The following is a 25,299-nucleotide window of genomic DNA, read 5'->3' as shown; positions in this document are numbered from 1 at the left end:
TTTTTTTTTTTTTGATTTTTTTGGGACAGGGTCTCCCTGTAGCCCCACCTGTCCTAGAACTCACTATGTAGACCAGGCTGGCCTTGAACTCACAGAGATCTGCCTGCCTCTGCCTCCCAAGTGCTGGGATTAAAGGCGTGCGCCACCATGCCTGGCCCGATTTTTTGCTTTTTAATTAATTTTTTTTTGAGATGGGGTCTTATTCTGTACCTTGGGCAAGCCTGGAACTTACTATGTAACCCAAGATGGCCTTTAAATTGTGGTAGTCCTGTCCCAGCCTCCCAAAGGCTGGGATTACAGGCTTGTGCCACCTCGCCCAGCTATTGTCTTTAGTTTTAATAAAACACTGATGAGGCTTTACTCAAGTGACCTGAACTTGAGCTCTCATTTCACTTTCATGGGCAACCCAAGCCAACCAACATAAGAATGACACCAATTATTAAAGACAGTTATCTCTAGTTCCTCAGATGAATGCGAATCAAAGGACAAAAGATTAATGTTGACAGTTACATCTCAGATAAATTTTGTCATAGAGTGAAAGTGACCCTCCTGTCCCCAGTTCCCAAAGCAAGCTGAGCTGGCAGGAGTATAGCTGTCTACATGAAAGGAACTTTTGGTTAATGTTCATACATGTGAGTGAAGTAAAGTCAGGTGAACATGGAGTACATACTGCACACATACTCACTAATTACAAATTAAAAAAGGAAATAAGACTCTGAATAATCTGATAAAATATAACCAGTTTCATTTCTAGATTTTGGGGTGCAGTTCATAAGTTTTCTAATAAAGAAGGTCAGTTGAGAAAGAGGATCTGTGTGCTGACCAAGTCACTAAAGACCTAGTTGGTAAAAAAAAAAAACATGTCTTTGGGGCTACCTTAAGAGTTGCAGAGTATTGTCCCTTCCTCTTATGCCATTAAGTTTTTATTCCTTTAGAAAACAATAGCCAACTGGGCATGGTGGTGCATGCCTTTAATCTTAGCACTCAGGAAGCAGAAACAGGTGGATATCTGTGAGTTCAAGGCCAGCCTGGTCTACATAGTGAGTTCCAGGTCAGTCAAGGCTACAAAGTGAGACTCTGTTTTAAAAACAACAAAGAAAGGACAGACAAACAAAAATTAAATAAGCAAAGAAAGAAAAAGCAATAGCCAGGAGGCCTCTCTGTAATTCAAATCCACATTGTTTCTCCTAAGAGGGTTGGTATTCATGAAATAACCTCACTACTATCATAGAAATAGTTTTACTATGAATGTTATAACGATATTTGTTTTTAAATCTTAGGAATCTATGAAATTTTTACAAATGGGGAAGAACAATCATTACTGAGACATTCTGAAATGTTAAAATCTTGCCAATTAAATTCCTCATTACATGCAATAGCAGACTTTAAAAAAGTCACTGTAAATATGAGGCCAAATTCCTTCTTTGCTAATTTGCTTTAAATCCATTTGTTGACCTTCTGAAAGTCATCAACTAGTGTAGGATGATGAAAACCGAGAGAAGAGAAGCAGATAGTGATCAAGAATAATTAGAGGAGGGCCTGGGAATGTGGCTCAGTTGTAGAAGAGATGCCTTGCATGCACGAGGTCCTGAGTTCCATCCCTAGAACCCCAAAACAAACAGCAAAACACCACAAAACCCCAAACCAACCAACCAACCAAGCAAAAAAACCCGGGATGATGATGGAGACTAAAGAGAGGAAGTCAGGAGATGAGCAACAGGGCAGCCTGCCTGGGCTGATTCTCACCTTTACCACCTCATGAATTGCGACTGCTTGTATTAGTAATAACCACTTCTGTTACCTAGGTATTTGTCCCCACACCAGTGCATTCTTGGGAAGGGCTCACAATCCACCATTAGGTTTGCTAAAAGCACTCCCCCCTCCCTTATGCAAGGGAATATGTGAGGAGTACTTGCTTAGACCCAGTGTTGTGCTCCCTCAGATTCCTAGATTGCAATCCTAACTTCAATTTAATGGTGTCAAGAGATGGGGTCTTTGGGAGAGTCTGCCTCCATGCATGGTATTAGCACTTTATGAAAGAGACCCCACAAAGCCCTCTTTCTGCCATATCAGGATATTGTGAAAAAACTCATTCATGGACCAAGAGACATGGAATCCGCTGGCTCCTTCACTTCAGATTTCCCAGCTTTCAGAACTGTGAGAACAGTTCCTGTTGCTCACAAGCCACCTGACCTGTAGTAGTTCATTATATTGCAACCCCAAAAGAGGCAGTAATTTAGCTCTGCAAACGACTGGAGCGGTGACTGAATGCTATAGCCCTATACCAGGAGGACAAAGGCCTTGCTTGACTGGAATTTAACTTCATTCTTGCCCCCAACAGGAATACACACGTGCACACTCCCCTGCATGCACATGTGCCCATATACATGAACATGTACCCACATATGCAACACATACAAATAAAAAAGTAAAATTGAAATAAAGACCTCTACTGTATCCAAGTTTCCTCCTGTTGAAGTGTGGTCCTTGGTTGCTGGAGGGCAGATGTTAACATTTATAAGCTTTCCTGAGTGTTTTTGATCTATAGGAATCCTATTTTTCCTCTTACATAGAAAGGAATAAAGTGTCTTGAAAGGTCAGTGAGGTGTAACAAGGAAAATTCTTAGCAACGGGGAATGTAGTGTCTGCCTGTCCTAGCTGTGCCTCCAGCCTCAGCCCTCTGAAGTGCAAACATATGATCATCCCTGGTTTCCCATTCCTACAGCACCGTGAGAGATAGGCTCTGAATTCCTCTCTCTTTGGTGTGCATGATAAAGCATATTTCATGCAAGTGTAAATGTTGGGGGTAGGCGGGGATTAAAGGTAAAAAGTACCTTACTGACCAGAGGAGACTTTAAAGCTCAGGCTTTTAGGCTCTGGAGTCAGACTTTCTGTATCATTTGGGGAAAATTATGCTTTCTCCCTGTTCTTCAGTAAAATGGGGCAGCAACAGTACTTGCTGATATCAACTCAAGGGAAGTTGTTATGCGACTTGGAAGTTGCTACATGACTTTAGATAATCTAAAACCTGACAGATGAGCCTGGGACACCTCAATGCACGCTCTAAATAGCTGTCGTTATTTTTGCCCTTTGCCCTTTTATCTTCTGGGAGTCAGAAAGCTTTAAGGACTCCCAAGGTAATCTTGACCTTGGATCTCAGGAGGGTCTGGCAGCCGCGTTTGGATCGTCATTTCTGCCCCCCCCACTTTCTTTTGTGCTCGTAAATTAGTACCCGTTTTGTTTCGATTACCTTCAATAAGGGTTCCTGGCTCTTTCTGAATGTTAGTAAAGATTATTACCCAATTAATTATCTTAAAACATCATAATCTCTCTCAAGAAATAAGCAAATGGAATTGTACAGAGTGTAGAAATACCGGCTTTGGGCTGCTCTGTTGGAGTTGGTAGAAGGGATGAGCCGGCACCAAGGTGGTATTTCTCGTGAAGATGTGTGCATATTGTAACAAGGACACAGTGGAGGGCTCTGAGCACTTACTTTAGAGAGGCGGCTCATTCTCTCTTCGTTGTCTTCCAGAGTGCGCAGACTGGGAGGCACATACCAGAAGCAGACGTTTGTGTGCTGAGGCTACAAAGAGGATACAAAGTGAGTGTCATACCCAGTCCAAACTTCTGAGGGTGCTTCAAATGTATGTATAGCACAACTCCTGTTTTTAAATGAGTGATTGCCTTCCAGATGCTTCACTTTTCTATACTGATTGGTGAGCTTGATCTTTATCCCAGCTTTGGAGAGCCACCCCACCATCCATTGCTTCCTCTTTGCAATGGTCCTACTTTGCATGGCAGCACATTATTAACATCAGAAAATACCAGGGATAAGGACTGGAATTGACGAGACGTGTGGGGATTGTTGAAATCTTAGTACATACCTTCCCATCAAACACCATTTCATATCCCTCTCGGTTTTTAATGATATTATATAGATACTCCGCCAGCTCCAAACACTTGTCAATATGTGCTTCAAACCCAGTAGTCCCCTAAGGAAGAAAAGAAGGAAGTTCGTTAGACAGGCTGAGCATGTGGGTAGCTCTCAGGTGGACATGGTAGGATGATGTGAGTCCTTTGGAGACTAGTGGCCATTCTGCTGCTTCTGACTCTGCCACTCTGCCACTTTCCTTCCAGGAGACTGTTCCCAGAGGCTTTCTTGGCGATTACCCCCTTTAACGCTCTCCCCCTCTGTTGCATTTGTTCCTTTTCATTACTGGTCTCCACAGCTGACTCCTTTTGTTATGAAGCCTTCATTCCCCAGGCAATTATTTTGATTTACTCAAGGGGAAAATTTGCCTTTGCAGCTCGTAGATGTAATCATAAGTCATTAATAACAGAAGGGCTGGGCTAGTCTCTCTCTAAAGATAAGTAGCATTATTAGGGACCCCCCCATGCCTGCTTGGCCCCTACTCATGATATAAATTCTCCGCCCCAGACCCCACATGTGCTAAGAACAAACAGGCCTTTACTAAATGTCAGTTGTCCAAACGAATGCGTGTCAGGGAGCCTGTCATTCTGCCCAGCTCTTTCCTGTCCCGCTTTGGTATGATTAGTGACTCCTGTGTCTGCAATGGAGGAATATGTCATCTAGGTATTTTACTTCTCAGCTCTGGAAACTGGCTTTGGACTTGTAAAAAGCAGTGCAACAGCCTTGGACTGGAGCTGTTTAGCTAGTGCTGTGCACACTGGGAACCTGCTTTCCAAAATAGCTTTCCTCTGGTCTCCTTCACTCTCTCCATGTACTGAGTGCTAATGGAAAGCTCAGAAAGGCAGCTAAAGCTCATTCAAGGAGCACTTGGAACTGGTGTACCAGTAACTGGTCCAGCACGGAAGCTAGAGGGCGCAAGTGTAACAACAATGGAGATAAGATGGGGCTTTCCCCCTTTCACACAGGAACTCATCATTCCCTAAAGGGGACACCCAGCCCAGTGTAGCACATGAAGTATGTCTCAGATTTGGCTGTTCTGAAGAAATCGAATGGCTTCAGAAATTCACTTCTTTGGAAAAGTCCCAGGTGATTGGCTTCAGGAGGCTAAATGTTTCCTGGTAGTGTCTGTGCTCAGCCTGGGATGATACCTAAATGCTCAGCCAGCACCTAGGCCAAGAGCTTCATGAATCTTATGGCTACTAAGCAATTTAGGATTGCTTTAGCCTGACCTGGCGGCTTAGGTTCACAGAAGCCCACAGATGTCAGTGGCACAGGCACTGAGGTCCTGTTTCTTCTATAGGTGTGCATGCGTCCCTCTGTGTGTGTGTGTGTGTGTGTGTGTGTGTGTGTGTGTGTGTATGTGTGTGTGTGTGTGTATGTGTGTGAAGATGCCATTCTGAAATGGTTACAGACTCTCTTGCTGTGTCCTTTTGCTGCTGCCCCACTGGTACTAGCCTTCTTGAGGTTCATCCAGGCAGTAGCTCCCTCATCGGCCTTCAGCCAATTAGGACTCTGCTGGTCTCAAAGCTCACACTTGAGCTCCTTGCTTGACCTGCTCCTAGAATGTCTCTCCCAGCTCTGCTGCTTCAAATCCTGCCCAATCTGCCTCTTCTGCTCAAGCTCCACTCAAAGTCTACCTCTTGTGAAAGCTTTCTTGGTTCCCAAACTAGGAACAAATTCTTCATTCTTTAAATCCCCACAGTGTGAAGTTATGAAAGTACCTAGATTTTATCTTATCCTACCTGGAAAATGGCAGCCTCTTTATTCCACACCGTTCAGTACCAGGTGACAACAATATTCACAAGCTACTTATTACAATTAATCAATGTTTTACAGAGAAGGTGAATGTTCTGCCACTTAGCAAAGGATGCCAATGTCAATTTCCCTTTACTGATTCTTTTTCCTTTATTTTTCTTCCCTTAGCTACCCACCAGCCCTTTATCTGCTCTTTCAACCAGAGAGGTCAGTCTTAAGTAACTATAAGGAAACAGGACAATTTATATAACCATAGCATGTGCAGAAGTTAATTGTTAAGTCATGGTAGCTTCATAATAGTCTATCCTTGTAGGCCTAAAAAGGGGGGAGTAACTTTAAGATCATTCATTCATGTCTACAACTAAGTTTTATCCACTGAGCAAATCTTCAAGCCCTAAGAGTCTGTAATAAAGTGCAGACAAAATGAAAGCCTTCCCCAGCAAGAACAGGCTTTTATGCTTTATTACCATGTTGAATATTTATGGTACTTCACGTCTAAAGGTTCACTGTTGCAATAAAGTTTTAATAAACACATAATATTGGCATTAATGTGATGGCTGTCAGCATTGCACTTGGCTGCTTTGGACACTAACAGATAAATTTGAAGAATGGTAATTTATAGTTAGGCTATTATTCTTTATGTGGTTTATCTTGCTAAGGAGAAGACTTGGGTCAACTTGGATATCACATTTATTAGGCATTTCTAATAACAGAGTTACTGAATTGATGCTCCATTTCCTCTCCTATTCCTCATTATTCTTTTTTAGACAGTGTCCTAATTCCAGGGAAAGGAAGAAAGATCACCATATGCTTTTATGGCTGAAACCAAAGGATTGCTGTGAGTTTGAAGTCAGCTTGGGCTGCAGAGTAACATCTTGTCTCAAAAAAATAAAAAGAATCACTATAGCCAGATGTTCTATGGTTGTTCTAGAAGGGAAAGGATGGCTTCTGTGATTGGTATGCCTCTGGCTGAGAATTAGCCTCACCTCTGGTCTAGGCTGCAGGACTGAGCTTATTTCTTTAATAGCTATTATCAATTCACCATGCAAAAAGTAAAGCTTTAAGCTGAAAACAAAAGGAAAAGTTTGCCAGTTAGATGTCCAAATATTTCAAGTTCTAGTTACGGAATCAAAAGGACTTGTGCTTCTAAGTAAAGGCAGCTATTGTGATTTTTTTCTTCTTTACCTGTCTCTGAGGTCTTTTATCTTAGCACTTGATTTTCTTGAGACAGAGTCTCCCTGTAGCCCCAGCTGGCCTGGAACTCACTATATAGACCAGGCTGGCCTTGATCCCACAGAGATCTGCTTGCCTCTGCCTCCTGAAAGCTGGGATTAAAGGCGTGGGCCAGCACACCTGGCTCTGGTTCAGCACTTGAAAACGCTATCTCCACTTTTATTTCTGGGATTTACATGTTCCTGCTATTTGAATCACACCAGATATTCACCAAATTATTTTTCTAAGAACCAAGGGCTGTTTAGTGCAGGACAGGAGGCATCAGCAACAGGGGAACTGTGAGAGAAAGACCTGTGCAAACACAGCTGACAACACACATATTAATGACAACAGAGAGAGAGAGAGAGAGAGAGAGAGAGAGAGAGAGAGAGAGAGAGGAATGGTGGCTGAAGTAAGAGGGAGATCTCACTCTGCTTGGCGACCAATCTTTCTGAACTTACTGTCTGATGTTGTAGCTAATAATTTCATAATTTCCATCCATCGATGAAAATAAAACCTTCTCATTTTAGAGCACATTGGGAGCACATCAACAGTATATGCCCTTGATTTTTTTTCTTATCAAATGAAAGTGTTGTTACCAACATAACAAGTCTCATGTAGGGTAATGGGTCCGCCGATTGTTTTCTTCAGATTCTGAGTTTTGACTTTACGAGATAGAGTATTGCTGGCTGGTCTCAGACTTGTTATATAGACCAGGCTGGCCTTGAACTTGCAATGATCTTCCTGCCTCTGTCTCCCAAGTGTTGGGATTATAAACATGTGCTACCTCATTTGGCCAGGCTCTCAACTTTCAAAAGAGGGAGGGTGCCTCTGTCAAAGTCAAGAAGATGGGCACCACTACATCATCCTTATTCCCAGAAGCACCTCAGTTTATGCAGCTATGATACTTAATAACACCTGGAGAAAACTCAACTGGGGTAAATGCCTTAAGGGGTCTGTCTAAAGAACATGAGATGCTGTTCCTGGAAACCTTTAAGAGACATTTTTATTTAAGCAAGGCCCATCTGTTTAAGCTGCCTCTTTCCTCTAAAAGAGATTTAAAGAAGACTCTCTAAAACACTTGTGGATTGCAATCTTTTCTATTTTCTTGTTAGCCACCCTGCCCCCAAGTGAACCACATAATTAATTTTATTTGGAAAAATTTCACAACAACTCTGTGGAGTTTGTGGTTGTGGACACAGTTCTTTACACAAACTAAAGGAAGCACTATTCCCTGGCCTCTTCCTGGAAGTCAGTACCCCTGCTGATAGGTTGTTTCCTCGTCTGTCACCTGTCCACTAAGTCTGTTGCCTCATTGTATAGACAAAGACAAACCTAGAGTCAGACGTGCAGCTCCTCACCAACAACATAGGCCCTCTGGGCACACAGGCTTCTCTCTTGGTCCCCAGATTTCTTGTTTCCCTTCGTCAACTTTCCCTGGAATAGGGTTTTTGCAGTTGGGTTTCTATTATATGTTAGGCATGGAGATATATAACACCATATTTGTGGAAGTCAGTGATATTGTCATTTGTAAGTTGAAAATCTAGTCAAAATTAGACCTAGTGGGTCGCAAAGCAAAACAAACACAAAACAAGAAGATAAGAAAGTTTGGACTTGGGAGGAAGGGGGAGCGAAAAAAGGGCTGAGGGACAAGTGTGACCAGAGTGAACTATATGTGCATCAAACTGTCAAAGAATAAATTAAGAAAAAATACACTCTGACCTGTCTAGCCTCCTTACACCCATCATAAACAGGTGCCTTCAGAAGGCTCTAATAAGACCCAGTTTGTATCGCACACAATTAGCTACAGAATTACTTTGCTGGGAGAGAAATGGTGACTTTGGGTAAATTCTGAGGTAAACAGAACCCCGCACACAGGTTAGGTACTTCTGGAGTTTTAAAAAGAGCTTTATCATTAGAAGTTAACCTTTGAAATGTCCAAAACACAGTAGGCCGTGTTTTACTTTCTGTTTCATTCTACAAACATTAACCTACCCAGGTGGTCAATCCCTGGTTATAAACCAAGCTAGATGTGGGGCATGAAATAAACCAGATAACAATGAGGATGACATCAATTAGAGCCTCTTAAGAAATCAAGGTGTACTGCAAGTTGTGGAAAATGGATTTTTGGTTGAACAAGTGTTAGAAGCAACCAGGCTTGAGAGGAGACTTGCTATGGAGAATGAAGTTACATACATACAGGATTAAAGGAACTTTCTTGAGTAAGTTTTCATCTGGCTTTTGAAACAATCATCACAGTCTTTTGTTAGCTGCCATTCAGCTGGCCTGAGCTCACCTTTGCTCGCCACATCAGCCATAATTTAAAGACATCGACGTGGCGTCCACACTGCAAGGCCTTGTCTCCCGTGTCGTAGGACAGGTCGTAGTGTTTATCTTGCTGAAAGAGGTAGGAAGCATGCATCTGGTTGCAACTCTGCATCAGTCCCTAAAAGAGAAAAGAAACAATTCAGGGTGCTCTATTGACTTTTGGTTACCTTTACATTGCGGTGGCAATTGCGAAGAAAAAAAAAGGTGGCTGGCTGGAGAGATGGCTCAGGGGTTAAGAGCGCTGGCAGCTTCAGTTCCTAGCACTCACGCAGTGGCTAACCATTGTCTGTAACTTCAGTTCCAGGGGATCTGATGCTCTCTTCTGGCTTCCACAGATATTGCATCCTTGGGTGCACTTATATACATGCAAGCAAAACACTCATACGTATAAAAAATAAAATGAATAAATCAAAAGAAGGAATAAAAAGAAAGAGGAGGAGGAGGGAAAGGAGGAGGAGGAAGATTAAAATAGGATTAACTATGGTCCTTCTAGCATTTTCAGTCCTCTGTAGTTGTTAGGAGTCTGAGCTCTTTAGTAACAATTATTATTTTTATATACTGAAATGTAAAAATCCAAAGACACTGCAATTCTGAGGCAAACTTAAGAGATCAGTCTTTCTTATATCTTGTTCCTCTCTTTGAAAGCCTTTGAGACTGATTTCCACATTCAGTTGCTTATGGAAATTGAAAAGTTTCCTGTTAGTGACCATGGATTTTCCCGAGCACCATAACTCTAATATGGAAACAGGTTTCTATGGAAGAGAATTGAATTGTCCCAAAGAATGGTAGGTGACTCATTCTTCTGACTAGAATAGCATGCTAGTCCCCTCATCGATTCAACCGGTGGGTGTTTTGGACTGTTTTGCTACCTATTGTTTAATTGGGACTTTATAAAAGCTTTGGCATTTGGTTTTGTTTTCTCTTGTGACTCATGACAAGAGAAGAAAAGAAATACTAAAATGTGATCACTGAGCTGAAGTAAAAGTGAGAATTAAAAAAAAAAAAAAAAAACTTATCCGAACTACAACACAGCACAATGTAACTAAAAGTTTAATCAAGTTTTGAAAGATAGAGCGTTTGTAAGACAATAAAATTCACTCTACTTTGTAGCTTGGGTTTCATATTACATGGACTGCATAGTTATCTTTAAGAATAATGAGAACAAATATGTTTATGATATGTTTCTACTAGACCAGTAGAAAGAACTTGAATTTAAAAAAAAAAAAGAAAATTCACTTAAAGACCAAGAAAATGTGAGATTATAGTAGGTGTTTCTATTTTGTTTCACAGCTATAAAAACTTTGAACTATTCTTTCCCAGGCATTGCAAGTGCACAAATAGATGTCGTCAATACTAAAAGGAACAAACTTCATAGACTATGGGATGGTGGATGGATCAGACAAGCTTTCACTGGAATGTAAAGAGCAGCTTGCAGTTGGTGGGGTTTTCCATTTGCTTTTGTTTTGTTTTTTGAGACAAGGTCTCACTCTTTAGGTCAGGCTGGGTTTGAACTATAGCACTCCCCTGCCTCAGCCTCTTCAGTACTAGGATTACAAGTGTGTTAAGAGTAGATATGACCCTGTCTTGGTGTCTTGAAGGGGGAACTTAGAAGAGCAGGCCAATATGAGGCTCAACCTCAGACCTTGCTTAAGCCTCTCAGATCAAAGTGGTCCTGCTCATTCTCTTTGTTGGCTACTATATATGAAGATGGCTTAAACTTGCATTCTGAATATTACAGATTTTAAATGAAGTTGTGAGATATATGCTATATACATACATATCCACCCATGCATATGTATCTAAATTCTAGCACTAACTTTAATTCTGTATCATGTATATATTTCCAATGGTAACAACCTAATTTTTTTATGGTTAATAACTATCCCATGGGCTGGGGAGCTGGATCAGTGGTTAACACTGTAACACTGTATCCAGTGTTACAGTGTTAACTGTATCCATTGGATGCTCTTACAGAGGGCCTGGGTTGGGTTCCCAGCACCCACATGACAGCCAACAACCATCTATAACTCCAGTTATAGGGGATCTGATACCTTCTTCTGACCTCTGTGTCTGTTGTACAACACAGGTGCACTTACATACATGCCTGAAGAACACTCAAACACATAAAATAAAAATATATTTTAAAAACTACCCCTTCTCCTATTCTGAAAGAAACCTGGGTATTTAATTCTTTGAGGGAGTATAGAGGTCTCTGACTTAGGGGGTACTAAATAAACAGAAGGCATGGAGATGCAGTCAGGGTGCTGCTCAGGGCTGAGAGCCCCGTGGCCATCTTTCCCCTTTTGGGCACCAGATCCTTACCTTCCAGGAGCTTAAAAGAGCTCCCTGTGGGAAAGGTGAGCATCTGGACCCTAGCAGAAAACAGGAGCTGCATGCAAAGAGTCAGACCCCAGCCCTGGAGGGACCCAGAGTCAGGAAAGACTTACCTCTTCTCTAACCAGGAGAGCTGAGCACTGCAAAGGGACACCCATCATCTTGTGTGGATTCCATGTCACAGAGTTGGCCCTAAAAAAATGTCACATAAGAGGGTGGCATTCCATGTCAGGCTCAGATTCCTGAGACTCTGCACCTGGCATGTGAGCTTTAGGTTTACTGGTTCTGCTCCTCACACAACAGCATGGTGCTACATCTCTACAAAGGGCAACCTTTCTTTGTTCACAGAGATGGGGGAGGTGTGTCTCCATGTCCTTTCCCTTCCCTCCACCTCCAGTGAAAGCACGCACTCTGCCTCCACGGTGGTCTAGGGCCCCTTCGACCACTGATAACCAGAGCACTGGATAGATGAAAGAGCTGCTCTTATACCCTTAATTGTCCTGCTTCTGACCCTGTGTGGTGAACTGTCCTCTTTCTTTGATCTCATTTATCCTTCTAGTCGGTTTGTGACCATATTTCTCCCATGAGTCTTTTCACTCCTGTCTTCTCTTCCCTTCCCCTCCCCTCCCCTCTGCTCCTCTCTCCTCCCCTCCCTGCCCCTCCCTTCTTCCTTTCCCCTTGTTTCCTCTTTCCTCTTCCCTCTTTCCCCTTTCCTTTCCTTTCCTTTCCTTTCAAACCAGGGTCTCACTGTAGAGCCTAGGCTTGCTTCATGGTGGTGAGCCTCCTGTTTCAGCCTCCTGAGTGCTGGGATTAGAGATGTGGGCAGCCACACCTGCCTTACAGCAGAATCTTCGTCATTTTTCGGTCCTTGTGCACATGAAATGCTATGCTCTCTCAGTAAACTGTGGCTCTATCAGGCTTGGTTCACTAGGACTATGGTTCAGATTTGCTTAATAAAAATTAATATTAGCTGGGCTGGAGAGATGGCTCAGCAGTTAAGAACACTGAATGTTCTTGCAGAAGACCCAGGTTCGAATCCCAGAACCCACATGGCAGCTAACAACTGTCCTTAACTCCAGTTCCAGGGGATCTGACAGCCTCTTCTGTCCTCTGCGGGCATTGCAGGACATAGTGCACTTATCTACATGCAAGCAATACATGCATACACATAAAAAATAAAATATTTTTTAAGAAATTAATATTAGCTTCATCTGGATACAGTGTTAACTGACTCTTTCCTCCACCTGGCACCAGAATTACCTTCTAGTTTTGCTTATGGCCTCTCTTCTTCCTAAATTGTTGACAACCCTTTTTCTCTAAGAGCTCAAATTCCAAAATACAGGGCATGGATGGTGATACCCTCAGGGTGAGCCCTCTGCATGTTCAGCCTTGAGTCCTTTCATTTCCCTCTTATCCATGTCCATCATACCAGATTAGTCACTGTTCTCAGAACATTCTATTCTATTCCCGGGCCCTGTCATGTTATTACCTCCCCCTGGAATGTCATCTTTCTTGGCTCCACTTGCTTAAATTTTACTTATTCTTTCATAGCCCAGATTCTTACAGTATTATCTGTAGCCTCATTCAAATTCTTTTAACAACTTCCCTCCCCCCTCCCTCCCCTCCCTCTTTCTTTTTCTTTCTTTCTTTCTTTCTTCTTTCTTCATTTTTTTTTCGGAGCCAGGGACTGAACCCAGGGCCTTGAGCTTCCTAGGCAAGCGCTCTACCACTGAGCTTACCCCAACCCCCTTTCTTCATTTTTAATGTATGTGTATGAGGGTGTTGCCTGCATAGATGTAAGGGCACCCATGCATTCAGTGCTCATGGAGGCAAGAAGAGGGATCAGATCCTATAGAACTGGAGTTACGGATGGTTGTTAGTCATCATGTGGATTCTGGAAACTGAACCCAAGTCCTCTGCAGGAGCAGCCAGTGCTCTTAATACTGAACTACCTTTCCAGTTCCTCATTTAACTTCTTTCCCTCACTCCCACTGGGCTGTTCCAAATCCTTCCTTCTCTAGTGCCCAGAGAAAGCAACAGCTCCCACCACGAATCCCACATTTGTCAGGCAAACTGTCTGTCAAAACAATAAAGGGTCTTTGGGATGAGGATTATAGTACCAGCTTGGTATAAACAAACCCCAGGAGGAAGGCAAGCAGTAGAATAGTTCATAGCAACTATGTCCAGAGTGCCCTAGCATGCTGTTCTCCTAGCTTTACCTTTTGGGATCTGAGAGCCTTTGGAAGAAATGATGAATGGCAGTGTCAGCCAGCCAATGAGAGGATACTTACTGGATTTGTGAATCTTATTTAAACCAAATGACCAGGCCAGTTCAAGGGTCCATGGTATGTGGACAGCACCCTTGGAGACTTTAGACTTGTAGTAGATAATCTGCTCAAACTCCCTGGACAGGACTTCTTCACCTTCTACCACTTTCCTACCCCATTGCCACAAATATACCTCATCCTATAACCAAACTGGACTTAACTCCAAGGACACCTCAAAACATCTCTGCTTTCCAGCTGGAATGCCCTTCTTCATTTCCACCCTACTGGATGATGCTAAGCTCCACACTGTTTGGCACATGCTCCCTGGAATGATGCTGTCTGGAAAGGACCATGTTTTCCTCTAGCTCTTCAATTAGCTTGCTTGCCCTTGGCTCTCTGGTGGGACTGAGGATAGTTGATACTGCAGTTTCAGCATACTGCACCCTTCAGTGAGGCCTTAGGTCTCTTGGAGATGGGGACTAATGCAGGGTTGTTTACAGTATCGGACCTGTTACTGAGTATGTGGGCTCCAACAGGCCTTTTCAGCAGTACCTGCTCTAGGAATGTTGACAGTGCTAGCTAGGAAGAGAGTCATGTGAGAATTTGGTTGGTTCCCAAAGAGGATGCCAGGCAGGGCACCATGCTGTGAGAATGCCACCCAGGAATGCCCCGAAAAGCATGGACCATGGATTTCCTCTGCTTCAGAGTGAGTCCTAAACTTTAGCTTGCGATGATTGGAGAAAAGTAATTTCCTTCCAATATTAAGCTCACACACATTGTGCCCCAGCAGTTTCTACTGGTCTTGTGACCCTATTCACCAAAGGGAGTGTGTTTCATACTAGGAAGTCATCAGATGAATACTCGCAACCCACATGCTCAGAGCGCAATGCCACAGTCCCCTCATCGGGGGCTTCATCTTTGGCTATTCCGCTTGATAAATTTACTTATAACACAGTTTCAAGAACTGTGGTAAAAAGAACACAGAGGACTCTGTGTTCCAAGATGAACATTCTGAGCTCTGCTCTCAAATAATAGGCTTTAAGTACAAGAGCGTGTGGGTGTTTATTTTTCTCAGGCTCAGGTAGGCAATTTAGTGAGCTTTCAAGTGGTGGTGGGGTGCTCTCTGGTTTCCAGCACTTGGAGTCTCAGGTGGTATTTAAAGTAGTATAACAGATGCCTTGCTTTGTTCTAGTCAGAAACAAACTCACGGAAGAGAAGGCACTTGTGCTGGCCATTTCTCCTGAAAGCTCATGAACTTAATTTTGGGGAGGTACATGTGAGACACCAGGGCCTTGTGCCTGTTAGAGGAGCGCTCCACCTGACTAAGCCCCAGCCCCAGCCCCAGCCCTGAATTTAATTCCTGTTCTGATCATCTGAGCAAGAATCCTTTAAATCATTCTCTCTCTCTCCTCACTCTTTTAAGACCTTCCTAGTGCATTGTCTCTTCTTTAAAGCTCTTGTTTCATCTGGCTCATCATGACAAAATAGGATCAGGCTGAAGGAAGCCAAACAGAGCAGGAGCAGAAGTTTATAAGTAGCCAAATTTAGGGGGAAACATGCCTGCCCTCATCTCCCCTCACCTATGGGTCTTGCAGTCAGAGCATGGGCATCTCTAGTGACTTAACCCAGGTATGCCTGGGCCAGAGCCCTTGCCAGAAGACTCAGGAACAATTGTCCCATCACATGGGGCTTAACTGCTCTGTCCCAATACTTCCCCAGCCTTCTTTCTACTAATTTAACAGGACATCCTCTTTCAACACTCATGTGCTCTCAGGCTTGGTTATCACACAGCACACCCTCTGGCTTGGCTACCCTTCATGCTGACAGATGCTCCCAAGCTTCCAAAGCCTCTCTCCTGGTCCTGGAACAGAACTTGTGCTGAGATATTTAGAGGCAGAGCCAGGGTGAAGCCTTTCCTGGGCAGCATCTGGCTATTTGGCAGGGCATGGTGGACAGTTGGCAGCCTCTGATGAATTTGGGCTTCCTCCATGGCCTAGAGTGTCAAAGCTCACAGCTGTAGCTGACCTGGTTGATTTGCTGTGTGGTGATGGGAAAACTGGTTGCTCTTTGCATGTGGTTCAGAATCACAGCCCGAGGTCATATTTTGTATTCAACATTTTCCCTTGGACCTCAATATGTTTCATGCTACTCAAACGTTAGCTCTTTTTTGTCTTGCAGCTTTTCTCAATGGTCTATTACATGGGCTGCAAATAATAGCTACTTACCAGAATCAATCAGGGCTATGTCAGAAAAGGGTTATTGTGGGAATGAAACCATGAGAATGAAATCAGTATCGTGACTTTAAGTCAGATACCTTTATCAAATACCACACATAACTTTCAGCACTGAAAAATTACAAGGTGTTTACCTACTTTACCTGAAAAAAATTTTTTTTCTTCAAATCAGTGGATATTATTCATAAGGAATATGAAAGCTATAGAATCTTCTCCTTAGGAAAATGTGGATTGCCAGCAGGCTTTAAATGATTTTGGTGGTTGATTCAAAGATGCTAGGAGTGAACACTGGAGACAAAGCCTCATGTCTAAGAGACATTCTTCCTGGCTTCCATGATGTGGAACTTGAAGTGTTTTGTAGTTTGTGTATAATACACAAGGCGAGTCCCATAAGCACAGGGCAGAGTGGGTTTCCTGCACCCCCAAAGTTCCTTGGAAGTCAAGTACCATTTTCTTTTCTTTAGTTTCTAACACTTTACATTATTGACAATGAAATGACATGTACCTCTCCACGCCACTCAGCTTCCACTTGTGCTTCTGAGACATCAGTAATCCTCCACCCCAAGCGGCCTGAAGAGGAAAACCAGGTAAAGAAGAATGTAGCACTTTTCCATGGCCTAGATTTCTAGGGTGGGGTCCTCCATACTGAGAACGCAATAGAAGATGACCTGCATGAGTCCATACAACGTAAGGGATGGGCTACCTTCTCTAATGCTGAGCCTTTAAAAGGTCAAGGTGGAGGTCTCAGACTCTGTCCTGTATTTATGTGGGTATGGTTGTGGATCCAAACTGGAGGCTTAGTCTGTATGAGCTGGAACAAGCTCGTGTCCTTCCTACAACTCTTCCTATGGTTTTTTATATTGTTCCTTTGGAAGCCTCAAAACACCATGAGAAAACCTGTGGTTCCCACAGTTGAAGTAGATAAGATGGGCTGAGGGACCATGAAACCAGCTCCAAGATAAAATGAATGACCAAAGTCATTCTACCTGAAGTTTTGGGTTATTATAGCATAAGGAGTTTGCATCTGAATATGTAACAACTTATGACTTCCTTCATGGAGAAAACATTGCAATAAAAAATCAGCTGAACTGATTGTGCTTAGTTGGTGATAGTTTAAGATTAGTGATGGTTTGTCACAAATACTTTATCTCCTCACTGAGCATTAGCAAGCAATTTGCAGATGGCACCTGATTTTCAGATCACACCCAGGAGTAATACATTCAACGTGAACCCTTCAGTTCATCCTCATAAAATGGGCATATTTTTTATTTGAAAATGGTGGTATAGCTCCTTTTTTAAAGTGTCATTAAGCTTGGTGTCAAGACATCTAAAATGTAATTCAGCTTCTTAGCTGACCAAGCCAAAATATTAGAAATTTGGTAATCCATATTTCCTAGTAAGTTACCAAGTCTCCTTTATCCTTCAAATACATGAATACCCAACTTGAACTTGAGTTTTAGATGGATTTCTCCTATAAATGCAAGTGCACAATTATACCTGTGAGGAAGAGCTGCATGTGTGTGATTGTGTGTAGGTTGATATTCCTCCAAGGGCATTATGGATCAAAGAACTGAGAACCAAACACTCAGCACAAGCATTGGGTATACCAGCAATATTTTCATTTGGAGAATTTTAAGGAACAATCAGTCTCGGGATGCTTCCAGCATGTACTATATGCCACATAAGTTCTGTGGTAATTTGCTTCTGAAATCTTTCAAAACTGAGATGACACCACTCTGAAAATAAAGGGGGGGAGAGAGCGAGAGCGAGAGCGAGAGAGAGAGAGCAAATTGCATTGCATTCCATGAGTCTCCTATGGAAAATGTGTAAGAGTAGTGGGCAGTCCCCAGGGGATACTTACATCCACATGCATCCAGATCTTATACTTTCTGCAAATATCAGCAACCGCCAAGAGGGGATCAAATGCTCCATACACAGTGGTTCCAGCTGTGGCACTCACAAGGAAAGGAACAAAACCCTACAGAAACAAGAAATCCCCAAATAATGCAAACAGGGTTTCAAAGCTTGTTTATTTGTTTGTTTATTGAGACAAGGCCTTGCTATCTATCCCTGACTCACTTGGAACTTGATGTGTAGACTGGTCTCAAGCTCATTACCATTCTCTTGCCTCAGCCTCCCACATTCTGGGATTACAGGTGTGTGTCCGCACACTGTTTTAAGGCTTCTTTTAAAGAGCTGTTTAGAAACATTGGAAATCTCTCCTCCCATACATTTTTAACCAACAGAGAGGTTATCAATATTCTAGATCCTAGCACAAACCAATGTCCACTGTCTACCTCCAAGAATCTGGGCTCCCCATTCAGCTGCATCTGACAGCTGTCCTGTGACAGCAGCACTCAGCAGCAGAGGTTTCACTGCACCAGAGGCTCTCCATGATGTTCCCAAGCTATTTATACACCACACTAGATACTATATGGTCCTTCTTTCTCTTTTTCCTTGTCTTTCTTCTTCACAACAGGGCATCTGAACTTAATTCCTCCCCTAACATGAGTAGGTAGGGAGAGTAGAGGAAAGAAGGAATTCTGCCAGCCTCCCCCCCGCCCATTTTGGAGTAGCTCAAGGCAATTCAGTTGGAGTCTTAGAATGGAGGGTGCACAGGGGGCTAAGGATTCTGCTGTCAGTGGCAGCATCAAAATTGATAGAAATATTGGCTGTGTGTACAAGAAGGTGCAAGGAAGTCAACAGATAGGACCAGGCTGTCCTGACTGTCCTGCTGGTTTACAGAACCTGATGTTTCTGAGCCTGTCTTTAGGTGGCAGCAAAGGTTTAATCTTATGTTTTATGTTACTAGTCATAGTTTTGATACAAGAAAATTGTAGGACAAAAAAAGGCATATGAAAAAAATTACTCTCAAGCTCATAATAATAAAATGAATATCTTGATAGACTAGGCGCTATAGATTTCATCTACTAAAAGTTAAACTGAAAATTCTAAAAACAAACTCTGCCCAGTGAACCATCCAGGGACATAAAGAACTTTCTAGATCTTTGTGGGAATCTTTTATGAACTTATTTTATGTTTTTGGAGATAAGGTCGCATATATCCTAGGCTGGTCTCAAACTGCGTATGTAACTGAAGATGACCTTGAACTCTCCTGCCTCCACCATCTCTGGTTTATGCAGGTGCTGGGGATCAAACCCAGGACTTTGTGCATGCTAGGCAAACACTTTACCAATTGAGCTATCTCCCAAGCTGGGTCTTGCTACTTCTAAAAGAGTTCTAAATTTGTGTCTGTAGAACGGAATGTATGGATTACCCATTATTACATGTTTGGCAGGAAAAGTTGTTCCTTTTACATTTCATGCAGAAGTAGCTCATGTGCTGCGTGAGCGTGCTGACATCTCCTAGTTGTGAAAATGACTGTTTGAATGTGTGTCTGCTAATTGCCAAACCTCAGCACATAGAGAGGCTTTGGAAACACATCCCTATAAATTACCTATTAAGCGACTTAAACTTTTCTACAGCAGAGCCTATATATGTAACTCAGAGATACGCATAATGACTGCATACAGAATTCTGTGTTCTTGTTGAGGCTGGGAGATTGAAGTTTGGATCCTTTGTAAAAAGTAAAAGATAAATGACTTTCTGGGGTTAGAAATCAAAATACATATTGTTATGGGCCAAAGATCCCTATAAAAACTTACTTTCTGTTTGACTTCAAGGATTCTTCTTTCAAGATCAGATGGAATCATTTTCCCTCTGCAAGGAAAAATGAATATAGTATAGATTTAATTGGAGCAGTTTACTCAGTTGTATTTACAATGTAAAGTAAAGAGCTACAAGATGACAGATTCCAATCCCAGACCTGTAAAGAGTACTCAGTTAAGACAGTGCCTTTGCTGTTTCCAAGAACATTTACTTCCCTGCATGATACATGACTCCAATTTCTTGGCATGTTTGGGAGACTTCTGACCACACCATATTCTTGGTAGAATGGCCATGCTGTCCCTCTACTTTGCCTACAGATTGATAAAAACTCATCCTCTGCATTAATTTAAAACAGGCTTGATTGGAAACAAGATTTTTAGCAGTGGAAGAAGCATGCAGGAAAAACATCTTCATTCCAAGTCTTTGGTAGATCTGTGGTTTTAGATAGTGGTAACATAACAAGAAGAGCAAATCCATCTGGAAATCTGTGGATGAAAATATGGTGACCGTGGGAGAGGGAGAGTCATTTTGTTTAAGGATGCAGCCCTGGCAGGTCAACCTCGCTCTGGTGGATGGTCACACACCCAAGAGTACATGGGAAGCACAAATTAGGCCTCACAAGTTTAAAAAAACATGAGAACATAAAATTGGGTGGGTAGAGGCATGGATCTGGGAGGAGCTGGGGGCAAACATAATCAAATTACATTGTATGAAATTCTCAAAGAATTGACAGAATTTTATTTTATTTACTTTTATTTATCCAGTTTGTTTATTTTTGTGTTTATGAGTGTTTTGCCTGCCCGTATGAAAGTGTGCACATGGAGGCTAAAAGTGTGTCAGATCCCCTGGAACTGGAGTCATGGATGGTTGTGAGCTGCCACGTGGGTGCTTGGAACTGAACTGGGGTCCTCTGTGAGAGAAGACAGTTCTCTTAACTGCAGAGCCATTTCTCCAGCCCAAATAAAAAAAATATAAAAGAAAACATGATGTTCCCAAACTATCTAGGTGCACTCAAAGTCTAAAAGGATAAGGCAGGCCTAAGCTCAGGGACTCAAATTCCAAACACTTAGACACTGGAGGAAGAAACATCATCATGTGGTTCCCAATGGACTTCTTTCCTAATGGACACAGATGCTGCGTTTCTTAACATGATAAACAATTAGGTATAAAGGCATGAGAGGAACAGACACCATTTCATTCTGGTGCTGTCTTTCCTAGAATCAAAACACAGATACTGTTTTCCTGATAATATGACAATCAAGGGAAACAATTTCTAGAACAATCTTTAAGGTGCTGCACATGTGATATTACTGGAGTTACTTCACTTCTTGTGACAAATATCCGTGGAAAAGAATAAACAGTATGTACAGAGTTACTACAATTAGCCAAGTTAATAAGTTAAGAAGTGCGAAGTTACTTTTAAAAGATTTGGCATCCAATGAGCATTTAGTAATTGTTGAGATTGTTTTAGTGGAATGTGACATTTCTCTTTCAAGATTTTGAAGAGAAATGAACAAATAAAGGACTGTCAAGGCACTATAGACAGTGGAGTATTCAGTACTGGGAAAAGCTTGGAAAAAATGTCACATTAGGATCATTAATCTAATTTTATGAAGACACTTTGGAAAAATAAGGATGAAAGAAATGGTTGGGAACACTAGGGTATTTAGTGAGCTGTGGGGTTTGGGGTGCTCCTCCCTGTGAATAAGCATATGGGGACCACTGGCTGCTTCACCAGACTTTCTGGCACTGTGTTGCCAAAGCTTTTATATGTGAGATGCATGATTTTTATTACATATTGTGGCTGTAACTTTTCTTCATCCTTTAAATAATTTGGGCATTCTGTAGTGAGTATGCCAGTTACTTATTTTCTACCAGTTTCTTTACAGGCTAATAAAAGAAGCATGTATAACAAAATATTTGGAATATGCACCAGATATTAAACCTCAAAACTTTGAGAACCACTGGTTTAGGAGAAGCTGTTTACTAGAGCAAAGCAATTCACAGGCATTCACTGGGCAACATAATAGCTAAGCTACCAGGGACTAGTCTGCAGGTTGGAATGGATCAGTGGCATTACAGGTATATTGGTGCAAAGAACCTGTCCTCAGGGCCAGAGCATTCCATCTTCAGGAACTCCTGTGAGCCCCAGGGGATGGAGAGGGGGCAATGGGGCTAGGGAGGGAGCTCAAGCAAGCACCTTACATCCTTTAATCTCCCACCTTTCAGTTTTCCAGGTGCACCACTTAAAACAGTGAGGTTAGCCTTTCCTAGATCAGTCTTCTTAAACATTTCTATTCTAGTCATGGCCCCTCTTCACCTGAGAAATTTTTGCTCAATTCTGGGTACACGGATATAAAATAGGATACTAGCTAAACACTTACTATGAATAAATAATAAAAAATTCATTTAATTATATTTGCATGTATATACATGTATACATGTATGTACATGCTTATCTGTGTGCAGGTGCAGATGCATGTGTGTGTTGTGGTTGCACATGCACATGTGCGTGCATGTCTGTTGAGATCAGAGGACAACCTTCCATGTAATTCCTCAGGTTCCATCTACCTTTTTTTGAGATAGATGCTGTCTTCTGGGGATCACAGGCTAGGTTGACTGGCCTGTGATCCCCTTGGGTTTGCCTGTCTCAGCCTCCCCGCCATGCCCAGCTTTAGTAATATGGGTTCTGGGAATTGAACTCATGTCCTTATGCTTATAAAGCAAGTACTTTGGACTGAGCTATTTACCCAGCCTGGGAATTTATATTAGGTCTTTGGTATACATATACTTTACCATTTGTTAAAGATTAAAGCAAAGGTGTGTACTCTTGAGATGAATGTCCTTGTTTATTTTTACATAAAGAATGAAATTTCAGCTGAATGTTTCATATCGCAGGATGTACAGCATCTTCAATGTTTTTCAGGGTTGATAGATATTTTCATAATAGCAATTTTAAAAATCAAACAATTCAAACCAAAGACAGACTAATTTGATACATGCCTGGCAGTGGAGATAGAAAAATAGTGAAAATTTTTGTTTTCTGTAACTAAACCATTAGGTTTCTATCACAGCAGAAAACTTTGTATGTGTAGTAAAAGTGCACTGTCCATACATAGTATGCACTAGCCTTAGGTCTGCATGGAGGTGTTTCAGGCAGTGCTCATTGGTACTGAGTGGGGTGACAGCACTCAGTGCAAAGCTGGCATGTTGTGTGGTCAGTGCTACATCAAAGTTGCAGGACATGCCAGAAACACTGCAGAATCCTTACATGTTTGATTTTGAATTAATATTTGGTTAGTACACATTCAGAAACCCTTTACTGTTGTTACATTTTTCATGGCCCCAGCAGTTGGACTGTGACCCATAGTTGAAGACCATGGGATTTCCCATGCTGCTATCAACAAACTGTTAAAACTTCAGAGGAATGTTGGGCAATATATTTTTCTTTTACAGAAAGTTTCAAGCACATTAAAATTGTCAGAGCATTTTTATAGGTAAACATGGAACTGCAAGGAGAATTCTTCTTAGAAATTGGTTTTGCATCTCTTGAATTCATCTAGTTTGCCACAAGCTTGGAGAATTTTGGGTAGACTGGTAGTCACTATCTGTTCATCCACATCAAGGTGTTGTACTAAGTATAAACCAGCCAGGTGTCACTGAGTAGTCAAGAACTGGAATGAACCCAAGACCTGAATCTAGTCTCACATCATTTATCAAAACAAAAAGGAGTTGACAGGTGACATGACCTAGCTGCAGGAGGACGGACAACAACTAGAAATAGAGCATGGAACTGGAGAGATAGCTCAGTGGTTAAAAGCACAGGCTGCTGGACCTGGGTTTGACTCCCAGCACCCATGGCAGCTAACAACCATCTGCAACTGCAGTTCCAGGGGATTTGATGCCCTCTTCTGACCTCTGTGGGTATTTAATGACATGGGTGCACTTACATGTATGCGGGCAATTCACTCATACACATACAATAACAAAAAATATTTTAGAAACAAAGCACAACGCTTGCAGAGCAAACACAAAGGGACCAACCACTTAGTATGGCTGTTTGGAAACATTCAATCCTGTTTTAAAAACTGTTTGAGAATTTCGCACATGCATATAATATGTTTTGATAAACTCCTCTATTCCCTCTCCTCCAGTCCCACCCCATCCTTCACCACCACTCTTTCCTCTCAACTTCATATGTATTTTTTTAAACTCCACTGAGTTTGCTTAATGCTGCCTGAGTGTGTATAGTTGTAGGACCATCTATTGGCTCATGGGTAGCCTTTCAGGGCTGGTATCCCTGAAGAAAACAGACAGAATGTTAGATGCTTTCAGGATAACATCTGGTTTTCATGAATCAGAGCTGTCACCCAGGAAGACAGAGGTGAATAGTCTTCTCCTTTCCATATCTGGGCACTCTGGCAGCAGGAGGAAGCAGCCTTGTAAAACAGTCAACTTCGGGTGCTGGCTTGTGGCAGAGTGGAAGAGACCGGTATGGCTCGGGTGCTTCCTGGCACTCTGTCCTCCACAAGGGTGTCTCATCCACTGAGGAGCTCTGAATCTGGCACATAGTAAGTGCTAGATAAAGACTTGTTGAGGGCATTTAACTAAAAGGAAAAGTTTAACCCAAGGATATTATCTGATCAGACAGAGAATATGGGGACTGTGAACATAAAACCTTTCATCTTTTGATCTTAGGATTCACTTGATTACTTTGGTACCCAGATTCTTACATTTTATCTTGCATAAGAATCACTTAAGTATTGGTTTAAAATGTGCATTCCTTGGCCTCATTCTTAGGGATTTTGATTTGTGGGTCAGTATAGGATTGAAGAATTAATTTATTGCACAAACATTTACTGAGCATTTACAATGTGTCAATATCATCTTATGAACTGGTATGCCAGGGCAGACAGAACAGTTTCCACTCTCCAGGGCTTCTTCCATGCTAACAAGGGAAAGAAAGAACAGACAAATGTGTGGAATCTGCTTTTCTAACAAGCACCCAGGTCATTATGATGCAGGCAGACCCAGGTCCACATGTTGAAGAATGTGTTTTAGGAACATATAGCTAGCTGGGGTGGCATTTCAATAACCCAGTAACCAGCTAGCTAAAGACTTCACATGACCCACAGTTCAGAGCCCTAATGGCTGTCAGGCAGCAGAAGGCACTCCAGATGTAGCAGTGAGCACCCCTGCCTGCCCATATGTTGTAGGGTCAGAGAACATTGGTGACAATCACCAGGCTCTTTTGAGGATTAGAAGCTGCCTGTTCTGTCCTGGCTTTTCCAGATAAGCGTCTTGCAGTACATAGGATGGTTTGTACATCAGCTGTTGCATCATCTATATCTGGCCTACTAGGATTGCTATAGTATAAATATATGTCTTTAACATTTACACACCCAGAAGCCTGTAAACTCATATGTAAATAACCACTGGTGCCTTAGGACATGGCCCTCAGCTGTTAGTTCTTTAGAAGCACTGACACTAGGGCTCTTGAACCAGGTGTGGCCATTTTATACTGAGAGTTTTTTGGTTATTGGTAGTTTTAACACACACACACAGACAC

The 25,299-nt window shown here is 42.2% G+C and overlaps 1 protein-coding gene across 2 annotated transcripts in view; it reads right to left on the bottom strand.

Moving 5' to 3' along the window:
* Positions 1-25,299, bottom strand: part of Gad2 (glutamate decarboxylase 2) — a 74,884-nt gene that overhangs the window by 6,039 nt on the left and 43,546 nt on the right. For both annotated transcript variants that reach the window (XM_008831746.2, XM_008831745.1), the window contains 7 exons: positions 19,727-19,781; positions 17,923-18,039; positions 16,567-16,631; positions 11,674-11,752; positions 9,195-9,344; positions 3,885-3,992; positions 3,494-3,583 (listed from right to left, as the gene is read on the bottom strand). In XM_008831746.2, the coding sequence (XP_008829968.1) occupies positions 3,494-3,583; positions 3,885-3,992; positions 9,195-9,344; positions 11,674-11,752; positions 16,567-16,631; positions 17,923-18,039; positions 19,727-19,781 (664 nt within the window). The remainder of the gene's footprint in view (positions 1-3,493; positions 3,584-3,884; positions 3,993-9,194; positions 9,345-11,673; positions 11,753-16,566; positions 16,632-17,922; positions 18,040-19,726; positions 19,782-25,299) is intronic.

Source organism: Nannospalax galili, unplaced genomic scaffold (genome assembly GCF_000622305.1).
Source record: "Nannospalax galili isolate Female #2095 unplaced genomic scaffold, S.galili_v1.0 scaffold14, whole genome shotgun sequence".
Lineage (NCBI taxonomy): Eukaryota > Metazoa > Chordata > Mammalia > Rodentia > Spalacidae > Nannospalax > Nannospalax galili.
This window is presented reverse-complemented; position numbering and strand designations above follow the sequence as displayed.